Below are 22,444 nucleotides of genomic sequence, written 5' to 3'. Positions count from 1 at the left end.
TCGTGTACTTTTATTATCTAATTTTGTTCTTCGTGCATCAGGAACATGAACATGCCCAATACAACCAAACACTCTAAATCTTTCCACAGATGGCTTGTCTCCGCTCCAGCTCTTTTTACCTGTGTCTTTAACACTTGCACCCTTACTTTGCAGATTCCTTGTTAATGATTTGGAAAAATATTATTGAGGAGGCCCATATTCATAGTCGTGATGAACTTAGTATTTCTGCTGCTATTGAGCACTTAAATCTTAGTGGTAACCAGTTTACAGGATCTCTTCTTAGTGGAGGTGTGTCGCGGGTGTTTAAAAACTTAAGGGTCTTGGATCGGAGTTACAATGACTTATCTGGAGAATTTCCTGGACTTAATTTTGCTTGAGTTCCAGGTCCTAAAGCGCAGACCTTCTCAAAGGAGATGCATCCGTTTCTAACTGTATTATGTCTTCTGGATATGCACCAGAAAATATGGTAGATACACCATCAGTTCTATATAATTTTACAAACACCTTCTACCACTATAACTAAATGAGTAATCCACTCATAGCCTCCTTAACAAGAAGAAGAATGAAAAGTATCGGCTTCATTTGATGTAAATAAAGACAGAGTCAAAGAGTTTGAAAAAGCAAAAAACATAAGAATATTAATCAGAATCAAATTTTTATTTCATTCAGATTTTACAATCCAACTCCCAAAACAATATTTACCTTACATAGACAAAACCTCCTCTTTCCTAGAGGTATAAAATAAAAGAAAAAATTGCAAAATATCATAATTAAAATAATGAAAGAAGTTACTTTCTACTCAGGATTGCTTCTTCGTTGTTTCTGGATAATGCATCACCTTCCTCCATAAGCCCAATGGTCTTCATCTCAAAGTTATCCCCACTCTCCTCATCATACAATAGCTCTTGAGATTGGGTCTTTTTCCTCTGTTGCTTCTCGATTTCGTTCTCGTTGCAACTTCCTGAATCATCAGGAGACCAATAACTATGTTTATTTTCCATAATAACAGAACACTAGTTAGATTTCTCCCTCAATTTGTCTCTAAGATCTACAATTACGTGTTCTGTTTCTTATGCTTAAAATCTGTCTGAAACACTTTGTTTATGTTGTCCTAGTTCATGAATGTTTTATAATTTATAGGCAATGTAATACATTTCCTAATTGTATTCGGTTTATTATTTCCTGACCTTAATCTTAGCTTAAGCTATTTCATAACCGCCTCAGTGTTGCATTACCGGATCAAACTTTCAACATATTGTATTTTTGTTAACGAATTTTTTAACATGTGTTCAGGAGTAGGCCCGTCTCAATAAGAAAGGAGGCCCCGAGCTAAATTTGTATTTTGGGCTATTTATTGAAAAATTTAAATTAAATGTGGGCCCTTTTATAGAAAATAATTACTTTGCATAAATAATTTCAGACTTTTTTAACCAAATTTTAATAGATTAATCGTAATTTCACAGTGACTTAGATACTCTATTTTACCGAACTCTGTTCTATGACTTTGTATTTACATTTCTTTCCTTTTTTTCCCCTTCAAAGTCTAGTTGGGTTCTATCCCATGTATATTGACATGTATTCTTGCGCTTAAATTAATAGGAGGCCCGTGAAATTTTTGGGCCATCTGCACTTGGGCTGACTGCACGGGTTAATAGTCGGCCCTGCCCGAAAGCACACAAAAAACCCTAAAAATTATAATTTTAAATCATTTTAATTGGTGCCTTCTTTATAATAGTTGTAAAATGACTCAAATATTTAAGTTTACGCGCTGCCCCTGGACACACGGTAAAAAACTCCTTTTTAATCAAACAATTGTGTGGGATGCTTCAAGTATTTTGAATAATACTATAATTTTACCATATTTCACTTTTCAATCTTTTTAAATTAAAATTACACCTTTTCAAATTCATAAATCCAATAATATTTTGTGAAAAAATTAAAGCAGAAATTACAAAAAAAAGTGCAGAACAAAAAAAAACAGTAAACTATGTTTTGCTTGCATGTACTATATATGTCGGAATACTTGAAATACTAATTTTAGAAACTATCAATTTCCATCAAATACCGGTAACGTCGTTACTTTTGCAGAGGGCAAATCAATCATTTCTTAATTATATGCAGAACTCAGAACTAGCCATTGACTTTCAACCACTCCAGTTAAGTTTCGGAGAAGCTTCGGAGCTTAAAACGACCCAAATTCGTTCATTTTTCAGTCCACAATAATATCTCCCCATCTTACAATCAATAAATTTGATTTCAGACAATCAATGAACGATCATCAACACTATCCAAACAACCTAAAAAATTCAAGAATATTTTGGTCAAAGTTCATTTTCCAATTGTGTTTTAATTGGGCACAAATATAAATTTATGTATGGATCAATTTCAAATGAGTAGATATGGCTACTTATAACATCAAAATCAATGAAAAACATCTAGAAACAAAAAACCTTATTTTAGACATGAATCTTAGAATCGGTTATAAAGATTTACCAATTTTTGGAACAGTTAGATGCAAGGGTTTCAATTAGACTACAAATATGAGGTGTTTTTTTCTCAGATCAGCTCAAAATCATCAATTGATCTTATGAATAGAGTTTATAACCCTAACTCTAATAGTTATAATTGATATCCATAGAGCAAATGAGTTTGAGGAAGAAGATGAATGTAAAAAGATTGAGATACCCTTCCAAAAAATAACGGAGTTAGACAATTGACGGAAGTACACAAATTACAAAAATGTTTAAAATGCAAGTACACAAAGTGAGAATTTTTAAATTTCAGCGTTCTAAGTGATCTTACACGCATAATATACATACATAAAGTGCACTTTAATCAAATTAAAAGAATATGAAGAAGTTCAACTTATCCAAGTATCTGACGGCAGGGATGTTGTTTAAGTTGATATTTAGTAGAATTCCCTTTTTAAAGGTGCATTTCAAGCCTTTTTTGCAGAACACTCACATTCCTTGTTAAGCAACATGAAAGAAATACGTTCATAAGGTGGCCCTGCCTGAAATCCTATAATGCAGGTTTCTACACTGTCTCCATCTTTTTATGTAGTATATGTAGTAGCTTTTGTGTCAATAAGGTCAGGATATAATATGTTGAATTTACATCCTTTCACGTTATTTGTGTTAGTGTTTGTTCCCTAGAGATAACAATACGATGTTTTAATTTTAAGACATTAGGATTATTAATGTTTATGTTCTATCGATTATTCCCTTTATAATTTATTAATTATTAATTTATTGCGATATAAATGTTAGATTAATAAATGTCCTTAAAATATGATATGCAATTCTATATCTCTAAGTACGTGACTTAGAAATGAGATTATGAGAATAGTATCAATATTCTCAAAGGTCTCTAGTCGAGTAATATCATTAAGGGACAATAATAATGCATTAAGACTGGTGTGTTTGTTGACTGATGATCACATCTTATTGATCATAGGTATGATGATACTAAAGTCAAAAATACAGGAAGATGTATATGTACATGATGCTGGACAGACCCAATGTGAGATTCTACATGTCTGTTGTGTCATAAGAATTCTCACACTGATAATGATGTAATGGTCCTTAAACCTGAAGTCATTATATTTCTATACGAGAATTAATATACATTGATTCCATTAAAAGTTGTCCTTGACCGGGTAATGATAAAAGTGGAAATTGGATATATTATGAATCGTATGAGAAATATGAATGATCTAGATGGGATTTAACCCTCCTATTTTAGGAGTGATTATTGGCCTCTTGTGTGTAGTATTGTTAAAATTGTTTATTGATCGAAAGGTGTCGTCAATCATACTTTATTTTCTAAACCTTTTTTGAGTGAATTCTAATCAAAATTTTTAATTTAAATTTTAAATATGTCAAAATTATGTATAATAACACATTTGTACTGTTTAATGAAGTTATGATGAATTAAATATTTTTTATAAATAATTTTTCCATTTATTATCAATTGTATAATGAGTTAAAAGTTTAAAAATAAATTATATATATAATCAGAAAAATAATTAAAATATTAGTTTTAATGAAAAAAAATAAAAAACCGAGTATGGTAACTGAAATGTATGAATGTAGTATTGTTAAAATTGTTTATTGATCGAAAGGTGTCGTCTGCAGAAAACTAGTCACAGACCTTTATACTGCTAACATCGACATTGTGGGTGATTTACATAGTTTAAGAAAAAAAACGGCATGGTTCCGTTTATTTTTATAACTTACCAACCTGTTTCAACTAAATCTAAATCAACCAACCAACAACCAATCAAAGCAACCACAATCATCATCTAAATCAAACTCAACCAATCAACATCAAATCTAAACGCAACATCTATCCAGTAAACACAATCATAATCAATAAAAAAGAAAACATCGAAACAAATCCAAAATATATACAATCCAACATAAACTATAGTCCCATATTCCTCTGCAGGATCCCATAGTCACTTATCCGTCTATCGAGCCCTTTTGAAAGCTCCCAAGCTATGCGATACCGGAATGTCCAAATACCCAATTCAGGCTCCCAAACAGCATCTCTCAACGATATGTCATTAAGTATAGCATCCATGTACTTGCACACGTACACGCCACAATCATGGGTATTGGCCTGCCTCGGCCGTTCCTGTACGAAATGAACCTGCATCTTATATCCATCAAATCTGGAAGGATCCAAGTAATGCAACATAGCTGGCACTATGCACTCCTACAAAGGTTTCATATAATTAGTAACCAACAATGACAAGTGTATGTAAATTGACTAGAAAAGTAATTACGAAGAACATAGAATACCATGGCATATATATAGCGAGAGTAAATACTCTTAAGACTATCCCCCCATTTAGCTAGAGGATCAACTAAAAGGAGATTCTGTTGTTTAATGTTCAGAATGAACAAAAACCAGTGAGCATCATTGCAGCAAGGGTAGAAAGCAAAGTCACAATCCAATAATCGTGGCCCAATGCGTTGGACTGCATATGAATCATATAAACTATGCAGACCGGCCAACTGCACATCTGAGAGTTCAGCATCGGGATGGGCCTGCAACAATGAAACAATTATAAAAGATCAAATGAACTACAAAATCAAAGAGATATCAATTATCATCGATTATCATTTCTTACTTTTTAAAGTTATGAATTATCATTAACTTACTAACTTACTTTATCAATAAAGAGTTAACTTACTTTTTAGTTATCAATTATCATTAACTTACTAACGCATGAACTAAAAAGTACTTTTTGTTTTACCTTCCAAGTTCTTGCAATAATCTTTTAACAGCAGTTGCACGAAAAAGATGAAGTTAAAGAAGAACTTCTTAGCCGTGGGCTCCAGACCCGAGATGGACTCCCTAACCTTCAACAACTCTATATAGGCATCCACGACATTGTTGTCTACATCACATTTCGGCTTTAAGGTCTGGACAAAATCCCAAGTAAGCTCAGCAGTGCCTCTGTGATCTCTCCAAATAAAATCATTTTTGTTACCCCACCAGTGCTTGTATAGCCAAAAAACCTTCCTGTTTTTTAATGGCCTCGTCATATAAGCACGCCGCCCAGGACCACCCCGCCTCAGTTTATCCTTCAACTTGTCTTCATCAGTGTCCATCTGTAAATACATTTCAAAAGCATCAAATCAAACACATATTCATGAAAAAAAACATTAAGCATATAGAAATGCATCAAATACGTACTACAAGAATCAAACATAAAAAATGGAATGATTCAATATACGTACATCAAGAATCATCCTCAAACTATCAAGAATAACACCACTACGACTACCGAATTTCACCATGCCACCTGCAAGTGGAGTCAACTCAGTAGCAGGAGTAACAAGAGAATTCCCAAAAGTGCGCTCGGTAGTAGGAGTAACAGGGGTAGCAGTAGTAGCATCAACCTACAAATGTATTGAGTATCAAACATTACATATATTTCTAAAACTAAAGAGTAGACTACTCGAATATGCTAACTACTCAACTATGCTAACTACTCAACTATGCTAACTAAAGAGTAGACTACTCGAATATGTATAAGACACACAATAGTAAGAAAAAGGAAAGTTCTAAAACTAAAGAGTAGTACCTCAGACTGAACAACAGGGGGAGCGGATAGGGGGGTCGACTGTGAAGCAGGAAGAGCAGTAGTAGCAACCTACAAATGCATTGAGTATCAAACATTATATACATCTCTAAAACTAAAGAGTTAGACTACGCAAATAACATGCTCGAATATGAATAAGTACCTCAATCTGAACAGGATGAGAGACATGTATAGGGATAGCCGCAGCGTTAGGGACTACAGTCTCATCCTACATTAGATGTCAATAACTCGATCAAACTACATATAATTCGGTGTAGTAGACTACTCGAATAACTTACTCGAGTAAGTACCTGACGAGGACGTTTACTGGCTGCCTGTGTAGGTGAATCATGAGAATCAGAAGCAAACTCCTGCAATAACATGATAAGATAACGATCATACACAAATTCACATTCAATATAGTAGACTGGATTTTGGAATGACATAAATGAAACGCACCTCACGTGTACGTTTCTCAGGTGAAGGAGGAGCACTTGGATCAATATGCATATCACGTGCACGTGAGGGTCTATCAAAACTGGGTCTACTGAATGCAGGACCCCTCCACTCAGTGTTGACTCGATCATAACGAATCAGAAACTTAGGAATGCATTCATAGAACCAGTCTGGGGGATCATGGCTGTGAATAGGGTTGTTCACGAACCGAGTCGAGCCGAGTTTTGATGTAAACGAGCCAAGTTCTTATTTTTTTTCTGATGAACCGAGCCGAGCCGAGCTTTCTTATCGAACAAAAAAACGTGTTCGAGCTCGAGTTCGTTAATTAACGAGCCGAACACGATTTTATTCACGAACATATACGAGCCGAGTCGAACTCGAGCCGTAAATGAGCAGCCCGTTAACAAATAAAAATAATTCCATTTTTTGACCCACACCAACTATTGAAACCCGGCCCAGATTTAAGCCCAACCCAAATTATTAAAAAAAACTAAACCTAAACTAACTTATCTCCCCCAATCCTTATTTCTGTATCCCAGCCTCTCTCATCATCATCATCAGTTTCTCTACTTTCTCCTATCGAAACACTAGATTTTCAATAAAAAATACACGGACAAATACAAGCAGACACCATGTTTTGAATACACACAAACATAACTTGGCATTAAACACAGTTGTTGTTCTCTATTAACTTGATGGGGTGTGTTTTTAATTCCAACAATTTAATTGAAGTCGATGGAATTGTATGGTATGCATCTCTCTGGGACTCTGGTTTTATATTCGAAGTTTTGTGGTTTAAAATCGATTAAAAGTATTATAGTTTGTTGATTCTGTTTGGGGTACGCATAATCGTACTTGTCATTTTGAGTTGTAAGTGTAGATATGGGTTTTCTGGATTATGATGCAAAGTAACCAAAGTTCAAGTGATTATTCAAAGATTCTAATATGATATGTCTCTCTGGTTGTATATCTATGTATCTATCTAACATAAATGGTTGTATATTGTAAAAATATTCTGAATTTTTTGTATTTTTTTCGAGTTTTATCGAGCCGAATTCGAGCGGAACGAGTTCGAGCCGAGCTCGAGCTGAGGCCGAGCCGAACATACAAAAAGCTCGGCTCGAGCTCGTTTTCTTACCGAACAGATTTTCGTGTTCGAACTCGAGCTCGAATTCTTAACGAACCGAGCCGAACCGAGCTATTACCGAGCCGAGCTCGAACTTGTTCGCGAACAGCTCAGTTTGTGAACAACCCTAGCTGTGAATAGCATGCACTGTCCTCGTCCCATAGTCAAGCTGCACAAATCATTAACAACTAGTAATCATCTACCTAAACACCCTATAAAAATACAACAATGAAATAAATGGATACATAATTCAAATATTAAACTAAACTCTAAAACATACCGCATCAACCATGTCCTGCTGAGAATACCAGTCATGCGGCACTATCTTGCGGGGATCCCCACCCACAAAATGAGCAATCCTCTGCTTACTATGGGTCCTATACCAGTACATATACTAGTTATTGCTCACATACTTCCCCTCTCCAACGGGCTCTATCTTGCCATCAAGAAAAGCATACCACTCATCCCGATATTGTCTTAGAGTAGTCATATGTTGGTCCCTCCGCCAACGAGATAACATGTCCCTCCGCAGAGCAGACATGTCAATAGGATCATTTGGAATATGCTGCAGCATACCAAACTGTCTCAAGACTCTGTCCAACATGACATACTCGACAATCTCGAAGCAAATAAGTGGAATACGACCGAGACTCATATACAAAGCATCCATCAGATCGACATTATAGTGCTCCTCAGAATAGTCAACCGCATCAAAGAATAATCGATAAGGCTCCCATGTCAGCCAACTCATCTCAAATCGGTCAAAATCCCCCCTATAAGCAAAACAATAAGGAAACATATGAAACTGGATAGTTCAAAAGCATGCAAATGTTTGGTCGAAGGAGAGTTCAAATAGTAAATATGCAAAAAAGAACAGTACATGTATGGTGGTGAGGGTTCTCCCTCCGATCAGGGTTCGGCTCAGCCCATGCCAAAGCCCTCGGCCAAACAAGCTCCACCCTGGGTGCAATCTTAGGAGCACCAGGTAACAACCTCTCGTGTGCCCACAACATCAATAGCATCGTGCATCCATTAAGTGCTATTGTACTCATAATGGCGGCCTTGGTCAAACCTCTAAACAAATAGCTCAATACAGCAGCTCCCCATGCATACGATTTAATCCGAGGTAAATCCAGGATGAGCTGTAAGTACCTGCGACACAGGAAATACAGAGTAAGTTAGAATACAGGGCATGATATGGGCATGATATGCAAAAATAATATGGCATTAATGTAATATCCGGGATATAACGTGTAATTATTTTTACTATTAAATAATTAATATGTGTGTTCAGTATCTATTCTGTGAGTTAATTGTTAAGTGATATATGTACTTGAATATTCAAAAATAATATTAATTGAGTATTTTATTTTTATATGTCCCAAATAAAATATAGATAATTGTTATATCTTCCTAATTATTTTTGTGTTGATTTATAGATTTATAAGAATCATATGAAATTTTTAAAATCTTTTTCCGGGTAATTAAAATCTATTTTATAAAAACGGGAACCAACCGACGTCAACCGTTGTTACGTTTTTGGAACCCGAAACTCTACCGAGAACTCCTTCCTAACCTAATTGTAATATTCCGAGCATTTTCCATGTTTCGACTTTTTCGATCCGGCGTACGGTTTGTCCTGCGCGGGTCCCGGCACAATATTTTCGATACAATATTCGTTTCGGTAAATTAATAAAACCCGTATTTCCGATAAACGGGAGCTTTTTATTAAACTATCCCAATTATCACTTCGTAGTACGTGTAACTGGGTGCTGAGACCAAGACCGCAGTACAAATTGTACTGATTGGGATAACTATCCCGAAAACCGATACCGTTTGGATCAGTTTTTATAAATAAACGTACCATTTTATATCCGGAATGATCCAACGGGATACTAATTTTCTGTAATTATAAATAGCCTTTTACCGTATTTTATTTCGTATCAAAATCATTTGCAGACAGATAAATATATAATTTTACAGAGAAAAATCATATATTCATAAACCTTTCTGAGAATCAAACCAACTTTTGAAGGTGTTAGTGATCTTTGTTTGAAAAGCTCGAGTACTGGATTTGAAGGTCTTGAGAAGCTCTATCAGAATCTGTAACCCATACACCTGCAGAATCAAAGGTTGAATTTCTAAAAATTTAATTATTTTCGAATTTATTTTATTAAAAATATGAATTTTTGTTCGGATGATTGTTTGTATGATTTGATGATTGCATGTTGTAGAGCTTGTTTTCCTGATGATTTTCATATATCATACGTCTGATTTGGAGTTCAATAACATGTTCAAATTTGAGTTGGATTTTCGAATTTTAAAATTAGGGTTTATAACCAGTATGAATGTTCTTAATTGAAATTTGGGGGTTTCTTATTCTGTGATAGATTGATGTTGTGATATAGTGGATTGTGTTCTCTGTGGAATTAGCAATCCAATCGTATAAGTTTCATGAACCAACGAAGTCTGTAGAGAAGGGAGTTGTGTTTTGAAGTTTTCCGATGTTCGCCGGAAACTGGAAAATTTCACGGCCAAATTCCGGCCAAATCAGGGATTGTTAGGTTGTTTTGATTGCATGGTTGTGTTCCTGGTGTTGTGTAGAAGTGATCTGGAGCTTGTGGCAAGGTGAGGAGGTCGGAATCGTGTTCTCCGGCCACCCCTGTGTTTTCCGGCGACTGGACTGTAAAAATTGCAGTTTGGTCCCTGAAGTTTTGGGGACGATGCAGTTTGGTCCCTGTAGTTTTCAGACTTTGCAAAAATAGGATTCCTGTTTTAAAAATGTTTAAAAATCATATTTCCCATTTATTTTTATTATAAAAATTCGTTTTTAATTTCTGAAAATTCTAAAAATTATTATTTTAATTCCGAAAATTATTTTTAATTCACAAATAAATCTGAATTAATTATTTAATTAATTTCAGTTAATTTTTAATTGATTAATTAGTCAATTAATTCGAAAATTAATTGATTAATTGATTTAATTAATTATTAATTGATTTTTAATTAATTATTTAATTAGATTTAATTATTAAAAATGATTTAAAAATTCTGAAAAATAGTTTAGAGCTTTAAAATATTATTCTAAATTATTTTCAAGGCTCGATAATTATTTTAAAATTGTTTCGGAGCCAGAATTGGCCAGCCGAACCCTGTTTATTAACTTGAAATTTGATCCAACGACCCGTTTTAATTCTGAAAAATGTTTTAAAAATTATTTTAAATACCCGAAAGCACATTTATGACCTAAGACTTCTTTATAAATGATATGTCATTGATTACGTGATGTATTATGTGTTATATGTGACATGTGGTTTGACTATCGGTCTATATATGCGGTGTATACTTCGTTATTGCGTAGATTTTAATCCGTTAATCGGATTTGGGTAAAACGAAGGGTAGATAAAAGAGTGTGTTGAATAGAATCTTGTGAGTTGATGATTGATAGATGCTTATGATATGTGAGCAGAAGAGGTAAGGCGTAGAAAAGGGAAACAGATAGTTGAGGAGTAAGACGATTGTGATTGGAAGCGAGTACAGAGTAGTAAGCTAATTCCAGGCAAGTGTTCTGAACTTTCTCGAGATATTGAAATTCTTGATAGTCTTGTTGACATTGCAAGTGCTTTGAAGCACAGAAACCTAAACCCTGATTTCAGTTATTGTTCTTGAGCTATGAACCATATTCTTTCTAAGCCATTGATTATTATAAACCCAAACTTGAACCTCAAGTATACGATACTATTCCATAAATACATGCAAACAAAATCCCAAACACTGAACTGAATTACTTATACATTCAACCATTGTATCCTATGCTTTGAGAGCTCAAATCTTTGAAACCCTGAAATATTGATTCTTTTGTTATCCAATTCTTTCAGTTCCCAGCATTCAAGCTTGTAAACTACTTTATTGATCCTTACAAAGATTGAAACCCTTTCATTGTTAAACAGTCATTGTTGTTAATGATTCTGGTTATTGTTTATTATTGCATATTCTGTTATTATGTTAGAATTGGATTGTTTTTTTATAAAATTGTGGACCAGATTCGTGGTCAGACCATATAATGGTCAAGTTAGGCGAATGTGTGCCTTGGATCCAGTAGTTAGAGCAATGCTGTGTGCCTTGCTCGGGGTTAGTGCGTGACTGATCAGCAGCCTAACCTTGGTTTTTAAATTAAAAGTATATTATCCAATTCTAAATCATAATCCATTGTTCACTTGATATCATAAATATATTCACCTGATGATCATTATTCTCAGTTTTGTTATTGTGACTTGCTGAGCTAGTTAGCTCATTTGTGCGATGTTGTTTATATTCTTTCCAGTTAAAAAGGAACTAGTTGGTAAAGAGGATCCCCAGTCCAGCGCGAGAGCTAGGGGTTCAGGTTGAGAAAGCTGAACTAGTAGACTTCTTTTGGGATAATTTATGTTTGTAAAAGTTTGTAATAATGTTTGATACTCAGTGTGAGTTGAAATAGTTGGGATTTGAACGGTTTGTAATATATTAGTGTGTTGGCTTGTGTGCATACTTTAACCTGTCGCGGTCCGTGGTGGTGGATAAGTAGGGTCACTGCATATAATTATTATTATCTTTATTATTATTATAAGCAGGTTATAATTAAGGTGTGTGTGTGGACCCCAAACTTCTGACCCGGGTTTGGAGGGCGCCACAGGTTGGTATCAGAGCTACAGGTTATAAGTCACTGACACAAGCCTAGGTTAACGGGAATGGGTAGAGGGTTAAGATTAGAAGTAAGGCATATGATGAGAGAACGTTGAGAGGTTGAGTGCTTCGGTATATCAGGTATTAGTATAGTTTGCGTTATGGAACGAGATTCTTATATTATGATATGATTTCAGATAGCAGAGATGGCCGACTCTTTTATTCCTGTATCAGCTGATCATTCAGAGCCTTCAGTTGGAGTGCCGTTTTCGGATCCACGTCCTGTTGTTCCACCAACATTGGCTATTCTACCTCCACCGGTGTTGCAGCCCGTACCACTGCAGGCTATTCCACCTCCAGGCATGAGGCCACCTATCAGAGGACCCCCACCTGCGGATTCAGGCTTTACTAGTCATTCAGTCACGGGAGTACCTTTCCAGTTCTCTTCCTATCCTGTCCCATATCATCAGTTTGAGGCTTGCCTTATGGAGCAGCGATTTCTACAGGGTCAGATCCAGGAGTTATTGCATATCATGCGTACCAGAGAGATGGGGAGTGGTGAGAGGCGACTTAGAGAGAGGCTCCAGGCGTTTCGTAGAACAGCTGCTGTGAGGATTGCTGAGGCTACACATGCGGACATCACCCCTGATTTCCTAGTCGAGTGGGCTAAGTGGGTTCTAGAGGAGCTTGAGGAGATAGGAGGTCCAGATTTGCCATGAGTCAGAGATTCAGAGATGGAGATGCTGAGAAGTGTTGTTATGGTTATGTAGTATGTACAGTAGTGTGTAGTGTGTATCAGTAGACTTTTGAGTTGTATTTATAGACTAGCTATGCTGACTAGTGAGTAGGTTGTTGTACCCTTTTTGCTTTTACTTTCGAAGCGTCTTTACGCTTGTACTACCCTAAAACTTTTGATCTATATATATCAGTACCTTTTTCCTTTCCAGCACTGTCATTTATTTTATTGCACCAGTCATACCCTGTGATACCATGTACCCCGTTTTCCATAACTGTTTATATTCTGTAAAGAAGTATGCAATTTACTTAGTTACAACTGTTTTCAAAAAGAGATATTCCTGTTTTACAAAACTTTTCTTTTATGCAAATATTTGATTCAAAAGCTAAATAAATTGATTGATTCTTTACAGAAAATGCCTCCTAAAAGAAATACCCGCACCAACACCCGAAATGAAGAAACCAACAACAACAATCAAGATGATACAAACCCGAATGTGAACCCAGGACCTATGGACCCAGCAGTAGCCCAGATTCTTCAAATCTTGGCTCAACAAACAGTTCACCTAGCACAACAACAACAAAGACAGACCAATCCCCAGGTAACCTTCAAAACTTTTCAGGCAATAAACCCACCAGAATTCAAGGGTTCCTTAGAGCCAATTGAAGCAAATGTTTGGTTAAAGGAAATAGAGAAGGCATTTGCCTTAGTGAAAGTGAAGGAGGAACAGAAGGTTGAGTTTGCAAGTTACTATCTGAAGAATGAAGCCACCTATTGGTGGGAGATGGTGAAGACATTGGAAGGTACGGATGTTATTACTTGGGAAAGGTTCAAGGAATTGTTTCTAGAAAAGTATTTTCCTCAGTTTGTTCAGGATCAAATGGAGCTGAAGTTTTTAGAGTTAAAACAAGGGAATATGTCGGTAACAGATTATGAGGGGAAATTTGAGGAATTGTCAAGGTATGTGCCGTCGTATGTTGATACTGATAGAAAGAAAGCTAAGAGATTCCAGCAAGGCTTGAAACCATGGATCAGGGGAAAGGTAGCTATTTTTGAATTAGAAACTTATGCAGGAGTAGTACAGAAGGCTATGATCGCAGAGACAGAGAGTGAGATGTTCCAGAAAGATAAGGAAAGCAAGAAAAGGAAAGTTGAGGGAAGTGAGGGTCAGTCACAAACAGGGAAGTTTCCAAATTTTAAGAAGGGCAAGTTTCAGCCAGGGAGAAATTTTAATTTCAGAAGACAAAATGCAGGAGACGGAGGACAAGGCAATCGTCCAGCTAATGTAAATCAGCCGAATCAGTTGAGATTAACTTTTCCAGATTGTCAAGTTTGTGGAAAGAAGCATGGAGGAGTTTGTAACAAGTTGAATGTGGTATGTTTTAAATGCAATCAGAAAGGGCACTATTCAAGGGAGTGCCGAAATCAGCCAGCAAATAAGGATCAGCCTATCCGGAATCCAGCAGTGAAGGTTCCAGTCATTGGATTTACATGCTTTAAATGTGGGAAGCCAGGACATATGGCCAGGGATTGCAAGACACCAGCCCCAGCCAGTAATGCATTGAGGATTATGGGATCTACCCCAACAGTGAATGAGACTCCAAGGGCTAGAGTTTTTGACATGTCGGTGAAAGATGCGATCCAGGATACGGATGTCGTGGCAGGTACGCTTAATGTGAATTCTTTATGTGCCAAAGTGTTAATAGATTCGGGAGCAACTCGATCATTTGTTTCACAAGACTTTGTTAGTAAATTAAATTGTCCAGTGGAATGCTTAAATGAAATAATGACTGTGGAATTAGCAAATCAAGAACGTGTAACTGTGAACCAAGTTTGTGGAAATTGTGAGGTTGAGATTTCTGGTAGTAAGTTTTGTGTAGATTTGATACCATTTAAGTTAGGAGAATTTGATGTAATATTAGGGATGGATTGGTTATCTAAGCATGATGCTCAGATAGATTGTCGGAATAAGAAAGTAATGGTGAAAACGCCAGACGAAAGAATAGTAACGTTCAAAGGTCAGAAACAAGTAAAGAAGTTCTTAACAATGATTCAAGCCAAGAAATTATTACGGCAAGGATGTGAGCATTTCGTAGCATATGTAATCGACAGGAGTCAGGAGCCAGCAAAACTTGAAGATATTCCAGTAGTGAATGAATTTCCAGACGTATTTCCCGACGAATTACCAGGACTTCCTCCAGATAAAGAAATTGAATTTGCGATCGACTTAGAACCTGGAACAGAACCGGTGTCCAAAGCCCCATACAGAATGGCGCCTGTTGAGATGAAGGAGCTAGCAAGGCAATTGCAAGAATTGTTAGAGAAAGGAGTAATTAGACCTAGCGTATCCCCGTGGGGAGCCCCGGTATTATTTGTCAAGAAGAAAGATGGAAGCATGAGACTGTGCATTGACTATAGGGAGCTCAATAAGCTGACAATCAAGAACAAGTATCCGTTACCCAGAATCGATGATTTATTTGACCAATTGAAGGGAGCCAAGTATTTCTCCAAAATTGATTTAAGATCGGGATATCATCAACTAAAGATCACCAAAGACAGCTTTCAGAACAAGGTATGGACATTATGAATTTCTAGTGATGTCTTTTGGATTGACCAATGCCCCAGCAGCATTTATGGATTTGATGAATAGAATTTTCAAAGAGTATTTGGATAAGTTTGTTATTGTGTTTATAGACGATATTTTAATCTATTCCAAGACGAAAGAAGATCATGCGGAACATGTGAGAACGGCTTTGGAGATTTTAAGGAAGAAGAAGTTATATGCTAAACTGTCGAAGTGTGAGTTTTGGTTACAGGAAGTTCAGTTCTTAGGACACATAGTCAGTAATGAAGGGATCAAAGTGGACCCGGAAAAGAATTGGGAGAGACCGAGAACACCCACTGAGGTAAGAAGTTTCCTAGGATTAGCAGGATATTATCGTCGATTTGTTCAGAATTTCTCAAGGATTGCCACATCATTAACAAAGCTTACACGAAAGAATGAAAAGTTTATATGGAACGACAAGTGCGAAGGAAGTTTTCAAGAATTGAAGCAGAGATTAATCACGGCACCTGTTTTATCACTTCCGGACGATCAAGGGAATTTCGTAATTTATAGCGATGCTTCTCATAAGGGACTAGGATGTGTTCTTATGCAGCATGACAAGGTGATTGCTTATGCGTCAAGACAATTAAAACCACACGAACATAAATACCCTACTCATGACTTGGAGCTAGCAGCTATAGTTTTTGCTTTGAAAATTTGGAGACATTATTTATATGGAGAAAAGTGTGAGATTTTCACGGATCACAAAAGTTTGAAATATATATTTACCCAGAAGGAACTTAATATGAGGCAAAGGAGATGGTTAGAGTTGATCAAGGATTATGATTGCTCGATTAATTATCATCCCGGTAAGGCGAACGTTGTAGCAGATGCGTTAAGTCGGAAGGAAAGGTTAAATGTGTTATCTGTACCTGAAGAAATATATAAAGAATTTCAGAAATTAGAATTGGAGGTTAAAATTTGCAAGCCTGAAGAAGCAAAAGTATACAGTATGATTTTCCACCCGGAGTTATTGGAGAAAATAAAGAAATGCCAGAAAGAGGTAATGGATCAAGATATAAATAGTTTGGTAGGTGAGGAATTATGCACGCAACAAGATGATCAAGGTATTCTTAGGTTTTCTTCAAGAGTTTGGATTCCACCAGTGACGGAGTTAAAGAATGAAATTTTACAAGAGGCACATAGTTCAAGATATTCCATCCATCCAGGGAGTACCAAAATGTACAGAGATCTGAAGAAGAATTATTGGTGGCCAAATATGAAGAGGGAAATTGCGGAATGGGTTAGCAAATGTTATACCTGTCAGAGAGTTAAAGCGGAGCATCAGAGACCAAGCGGATTGCTACAGCCATTAGAGATTCCAGAATGGAAGTGGGAACATATTACCATGGATTTCATAGTTGGATTACCAAGGACAAGGGCTAATCATGATGCCATTTGGGTTATAGTGGATAGACTTACCAAGTCAGCTCATTTTCTGCCTATAAATGAAAGATTTTCGCTCGACAAGCTAGTCCATATGTACCTAAAAGAAATTGTAGTTCGTCATGGAGTTCCAGTGTCTATCGTATCTGATCGAGATCCAAGGTTTAATTCAAGATTTTGGAAGAGTTTTCAAGAATGTTTGGGAACAAAATTGAAGATGAGTACGACCTATCACCCGCAGACGGACGGCCAAAGTGAAAGAACAATCCAGACAATCGAGGACATGCTACGTGTTTGTGCTATTGATTTCAAAGGAAGTTGGGACGAGCATTTACCCCTGGTAGAATTTGCTTATAACAACAGTTATCACGCCAGCATTGGGATGCCACCTTATGAAGCCCTTTATGGACGCAAATGTAGATCTCCATTATATTGGGACGAAGTAGGAGAACGCAAAATACTCGGACCTGAATTGGTGCAGCAGACAAAGGAAGTTGTTGAACTTATCCAGAAAAGATTAATAGCCGCACAAAATCGTCAGAGGAAATATGCAGACCAGTCAAGGAAAGACATGGAATTTGAAGAAGGGAGCTTGGTATTATTGAAAGTATCACCGTGGAAAGGACTAACGAGGTTTGGGAAGAAAGGGAAGCTAAGCCCAAGATATGTCGGACCTTTTGAGATCCTAAAGAGCGTTGGCAAAGTCGCTTACGAATTGGCGTTACCTCCGCACATGGAGCACATTCACAATGTTTTTCATGTATCGATGCTCAAGAAATATAATCCAGACTCCGGGCATGTAATAAAATATGAGCCAATAGAGCTTCAGGCAGACTTATCATATGTAGAGAATCCAATAGAGATTTTAGAGGAAAGAGAGAAAATATTGAGAAATAAAGTGATAAATTTAGTAAGAGTATTGTGGAGAAACCCAAAGGTTGAAGAGTCAACCTGGGAGTTAGAAAGTGATATGAGAGAAAAGTACCCTCATTTGTTTTCTTAGGAGATTCTGAGGACAGAATCCTTTTAAGGGGGGAAGGATGTAATATCCGGGATATAACGTGTAATTATTTTTACTATTAAATAATTAATATGTGTGTTCAGTATCTATTCTGTGAGTTAATTGTTAAGTGATATATGTACTTGAATATTCAAAAATAATATTAATTGAGTATTTTATTTTTATATGTCCCAAATAAAATATAGATAATTGTTATATCTTCCTAATTATTTTTGTGTTGATTTATAGATTTATAAGAATCATATGAAATTTTTAAAATCTTTTTCCGGGTAATTAAAATCTATTTTATAAAAACGGGAACCAACCGACGTCAACCGTTGTTACGTTTTTGGAACCCGAAACTCTACCGAGAACTCCTTCCTAACCTAATTGTAATATTCCGAGCATTTTCCATGTTTCGACTTTTTCGATCCGGCGTACGGTTTGTCCTGCGCGGGTCCCGGCACAACATTTTCGATACAATATTCGTTTTGGTAAATTAATAAAACCCGTATTTTCGATAAACGGGAGCTTTTTATTAAACTATCCCAATTATCACTTCGTAGTACGTGTAACTGGGTGCTGAGACCAAGACCGCAGTACAAATTGTACTGATTGGGATAACTATCCCGAAAACCGATACCGTTTGGATCAGTTTTTATAAATAAACGTACCATTTTATATCCGGAATGATCCAACGGGATACTAATTTTCCGTAATTATAAATAGCCTTTTACCGTATTTTATTTCGTATCAAAATCATTTGCAGACAGATAAATATATAATTTTACAGAGAAAAATCATATATTCATAAACCTTTCTGAGAATCAAACCAACTTTTGAAGGTGTTAGTGATCTTTGTTTGAAAAGCTCGAGTACTGGATTTGAAGGTCTTGAGAAGCTCTATCAGAATCTGTAACCCATACACCTGCAGAATCAAAGGTTGAATTTCTAAAAATTTAATTATTTTCGAATTTATTTTATTAAAAATATGAATTTTTGTTCGGATGATTGTTTGTATGATTTGATGATTGCATGTTGTAGAGCTTGTTTTCCTGATGATTTTCATATGTCATACGTCTGATTTGGAGTTCAATAACATGTTCAAATTTGAGTTTGATTTTCGAATTTTAAAATTAGGGTTTATAACCAGTATGAATGTTCTTAATTGAAATTTGGGGGTTTCTTATTCTGTGATAGATTGATGTTGTGATATAGTGGATTGTGTTCTCTGTGGAATTAGCAATCCAGTCGTATAAGTTTCATGAACCAACGAAGTCTGTAGAGAAGGGAGTTGTGTTTTGAAGTTTTCCGATGTTCGCCGGAAACTGGAAAATTTCACGGCCAAATTCCGGCCAAATCAGGGATTGTTAGGTTGTTTTGATTGCATGGTTGTGTTCCTGGTGTTGTGTAGAAGTGATCTGGAGCTTGTGGCAAGGTGAGGAGGTCGGAATCGTGTTCTCCGGCCACCCCTGTGTTTTCCGGCGACTGGACTGTAAAAATTGCAGTTTGGTCCCTGAAGTTTTGGGGACGATGCAGTTTGGTCCCTGTAGTTTTCAGACTTTGCAAAAATAGGATTCCTGTTTTAAAAATGTTTAAAAATCATATTTCCCATTTATTTTTATTATAAAAATTCGTTTTTAATTTCTGAAAATTCTAAAAATTATTATTTTAATTCCGAAAATTATTTTTAATTCACAAATAAATCTGAATTAATTATTTAATTAATTTTAGTTAATTTTTAATTGATTAATTAGTCAATTAATTCAAAAATTAATTGATTAATTGATTTAATTAATTATTAATTGATTTTTAATTAATTATTTAATTAGATTTAATTATTAAAAATGATTTAAAAATTCTGAAAAATAGTTTAGAGCTTTAAAATATTATTCTAAATTATTTTCAAGGCTCGATAATTATTCTAAAATTGTTTCGGAGCCAGAATTGGCCAGCCGAACCCTGTTTATTAACTTGAAATTTGATCCAACGACCCGTTTTAATTCCGAAAAATGTTTTAAAAATTATTTTAAATACCCGAAAGCACATTTATGACCTAAGACTTCTTTATAAATGATATGTCATTGATTACGTGATGTATTATGTGTTATATGTGACATGTGGTTTGACTATCGGTCTATATATGCGGTGTATACTTCGTTATTGCGTAGATTTTAATCCGTTAATCGGATTTGGGTAAAACGAAGGGTAGATAAAAGAGTGCGTTGAATAGAATCTTGTGAGTTGATGATTGATAGATGCTTATGATATGTGAGCAGAAGAGGCAAGGCGTAGAAAAGGGAAACAGATAGTTGAGGAGTAAGACGATTGTGATTGGAAGCGAGTACAGAGTAGTAAGCTAATTCCAGGCAAGTGTTTTGAACTTTCTCGAGATATTGAAATTCTTGATAGTCTTGTTGACATTGCAAGTGCTTTGAAGCACAGAAACCTAAACCCTGATTTCAGTTATTGTTCTTGAGCTATGAACCATATTCTTTCTAAGCCATTGATTATTATAAACCCAAACTTGAACCTCAAGTATACGATACTATTCCATAAATACATGCAAACAAAATCCCAAACACTGAACTGAATTACTTATACATTCAACCATTGTATCCTATGCTTTGAGAGCTCAAATCTTTGAAACCCTGAAATATTGATTCTTTTGTTATCCAATTCTTTCAGTTCCCAGCATTCAAGCTTGTAAACTACTTTATTGATCCTTACAAAGATTGAAACCCTTTCATTGTTAAACAGTCATTGTTGTTAATGATTCTGGTTATTGTTTATTATTGCATATTCTGTTATTATGTTAGAATTGGATTGTTTTTTTATAAAATTGTGGACCAGATTCGTGGTCAGACCATATAATGGTCAAGTTAGGCGAATGTGTGCCTTGGATCCAGTAGTTAGAGCAATGATGTGTGCCTTGCTCGGGGTTAGTGCGTGACTGATCAGCAGCCTAACCTTGGTTTTTAAATTAAAAGTATATTATCCAATTCTAAATCATAATCCATTGTTCACTTGATATCATAAATATATTCACCTGATGATCATTATTCTCAGTTTTGTTATTGTGACTTGCTGAGCTAGTTAGCTCATTTGTGCGATGTTGTTTATATTCTTTCCAGTTAAAAAGGAATCAGTTGGTAAAGAGGATCCCCAGTCCAGCGCGAGAGCTAGGGGTTCAGGTTGAGAAAGCTGAACTAGTAGACTTCTTTTGGGATAATTTATGTTTGTAAAAGTTTGTAATAATGTTTGATACTCAGTGTGAGTTGAAATAGTTGGGATTTGAACGGTTTGTAATATATTAGTGTGTTGGCTTGTGTGCATACTTTAACCTGTCGCTGTCCGTGGTGGTGGATAAGTAGGGTCACTGCATATAATTATTATTATCTTTATTATTGTTATAAGCAGGTTATAATTAAGGTGTGTGTGTGGACCCCAAACTTCTGACCCGGGTTTGGAGGGCGCCACAGTTAACGTCAAATTACAACTAAGGTGCTATAAACTACAATTTAAGAACTAAAATGCATCAATTACAAGAATTATAGTGTCAAATTGGAAATAAATGAGAATACAGGGCTTCTGTAACACCCCAAAATCCGGGGTCGGGGATTCGAGTTGTCACGAGTTCCATTTCCCTTATCAATACTTAATCTTAACAGTCAACCAACTACTGAGTACTGTGACCCCACAATATACACACACACACACACCATAAGTTATAGTCTCAGAGATGAATACCAAAAATAACACAAGTCATTTTATTCCACAATTATAAACCTTAACACCTTAAAAGGGTTTCTGAATAATATACATATTCTTTGCCATTATTACAATTCATAAATATACATAAGTCTGGCACAAAAAAAGTTGAAAGCCTAGCCTACTGGTAGTTCCTACCTCAGCTACAACGGCATCAACGCCTACAGGAAACTGCGGAACGTTTCCTATCCGCTCACGAATTGGGAGCTTGATCCTGTTCATCTTGTCTATCTGATGTTGTTTGATGAAAGAAGAAAGCAAGGGTGAGCAACAAGCCCACCGAAATAATATGTATAATAATTAACAATATATGAGCATTCTCATAGTACTCATGAAACTCTTGGTTAAGAAGAAATGAACCAAGTTAATATCTTAACGCGACTAAGTCGCAAAATATTCAGTATATATATACATATATACTTTTCACAATCTTTGAAATCCTCTGACATGTATAATATACACAGAGTTCCAGTTTATAACTGTATAAAAATATCGTTGCAAGGTGATCTCATATATCTAACCTTGTCTCAACGTTTTTCTGAAAATCTTTGGCATGCATAAGATAATCATTTACTAGATATAAGTTTAAAAGATGAAGTTACAAGATA

The 22,444-nt window shown here is 35.8% G+C and overlaps 1 protein-coding gene across 1 annotated transcript; it reads right to left on the bottom strand.

Moving 5' to 3' along the window:
• Nucleotides 1–4,823: 4,823 nt before the first annotated feature.
• LOC141676826 (uncharacterized) lies at nucleotides 4,824–6,957 on the bottom strand. The gene is made up of 7 exons (XM_074482549.1): nucleotides 6,554–6,957; nucleotides 6,406–6,465; nucleotides 6,258–6,323; nucleotides 6,098–6,166; nucleotides 5,751–5,912; nucleotides 5,264–5,621; nucleotides 4,824–5,054 (listed from the first exon to the last, which is right to left on the bottom strand). Exons 1-7 carry the CDS (start codon nucleotides 6,602–6,604, stop codon nucleotides 5,038–5,040), a joined length of 783 nt encoding a protein of 260 aa, XP_074338650.1. The 5' UTR covers nucleotides 6,605–6,957; the 3' UTR covers nucleotides 4,824–5,037.
• Between the last annotated feature and the right edge of the window lie 15,487 nt (nucleotides 6,958–22,444).

Source organism: Apium graveolens, chromosome 8 (genome assembly GCF_009905375.1).
Source record: "Apium graveolens cultivar Ventura chromosome 8, ASM990537v1, whole genome shotgun sequence".
NCBI lineage: Eukaryota > Viridiplantae > Streptophyta > Magnoliopsida > Apiales > Apiaceae > Apium > Apium graveolens.
The sequence above is the reverse complement of the archived record's forward strand: the minus strand, read 5'-3'. Positions and strand labels throughout refer to the sequence as shown.

Bases quoted from the DNA above. Each gene is read 5' to 3' on its own strand.
- LOC141676826 (XM_074482549.1), bottom strand. From the start codon at position 6,604: ATGCATATTGATCCAAGTGCTCCTCCTTCACCTGAGAAACGTACACGT. The intron at 6,466-6,553 runs GTGCGTTTCATT...ATGTTATTGCAG, and splicing joins CTGAGAAACGTACACGTGAG to GAGTTTGCTTCTGATTCTCA. The intron at 5,913-6,097 runs GTACTACTCTTT...ATACATTTGTAG, and splicing joins CCCCTGTTGTTCAGTCTGAG to GTTGATGCTACTACTGCTAC.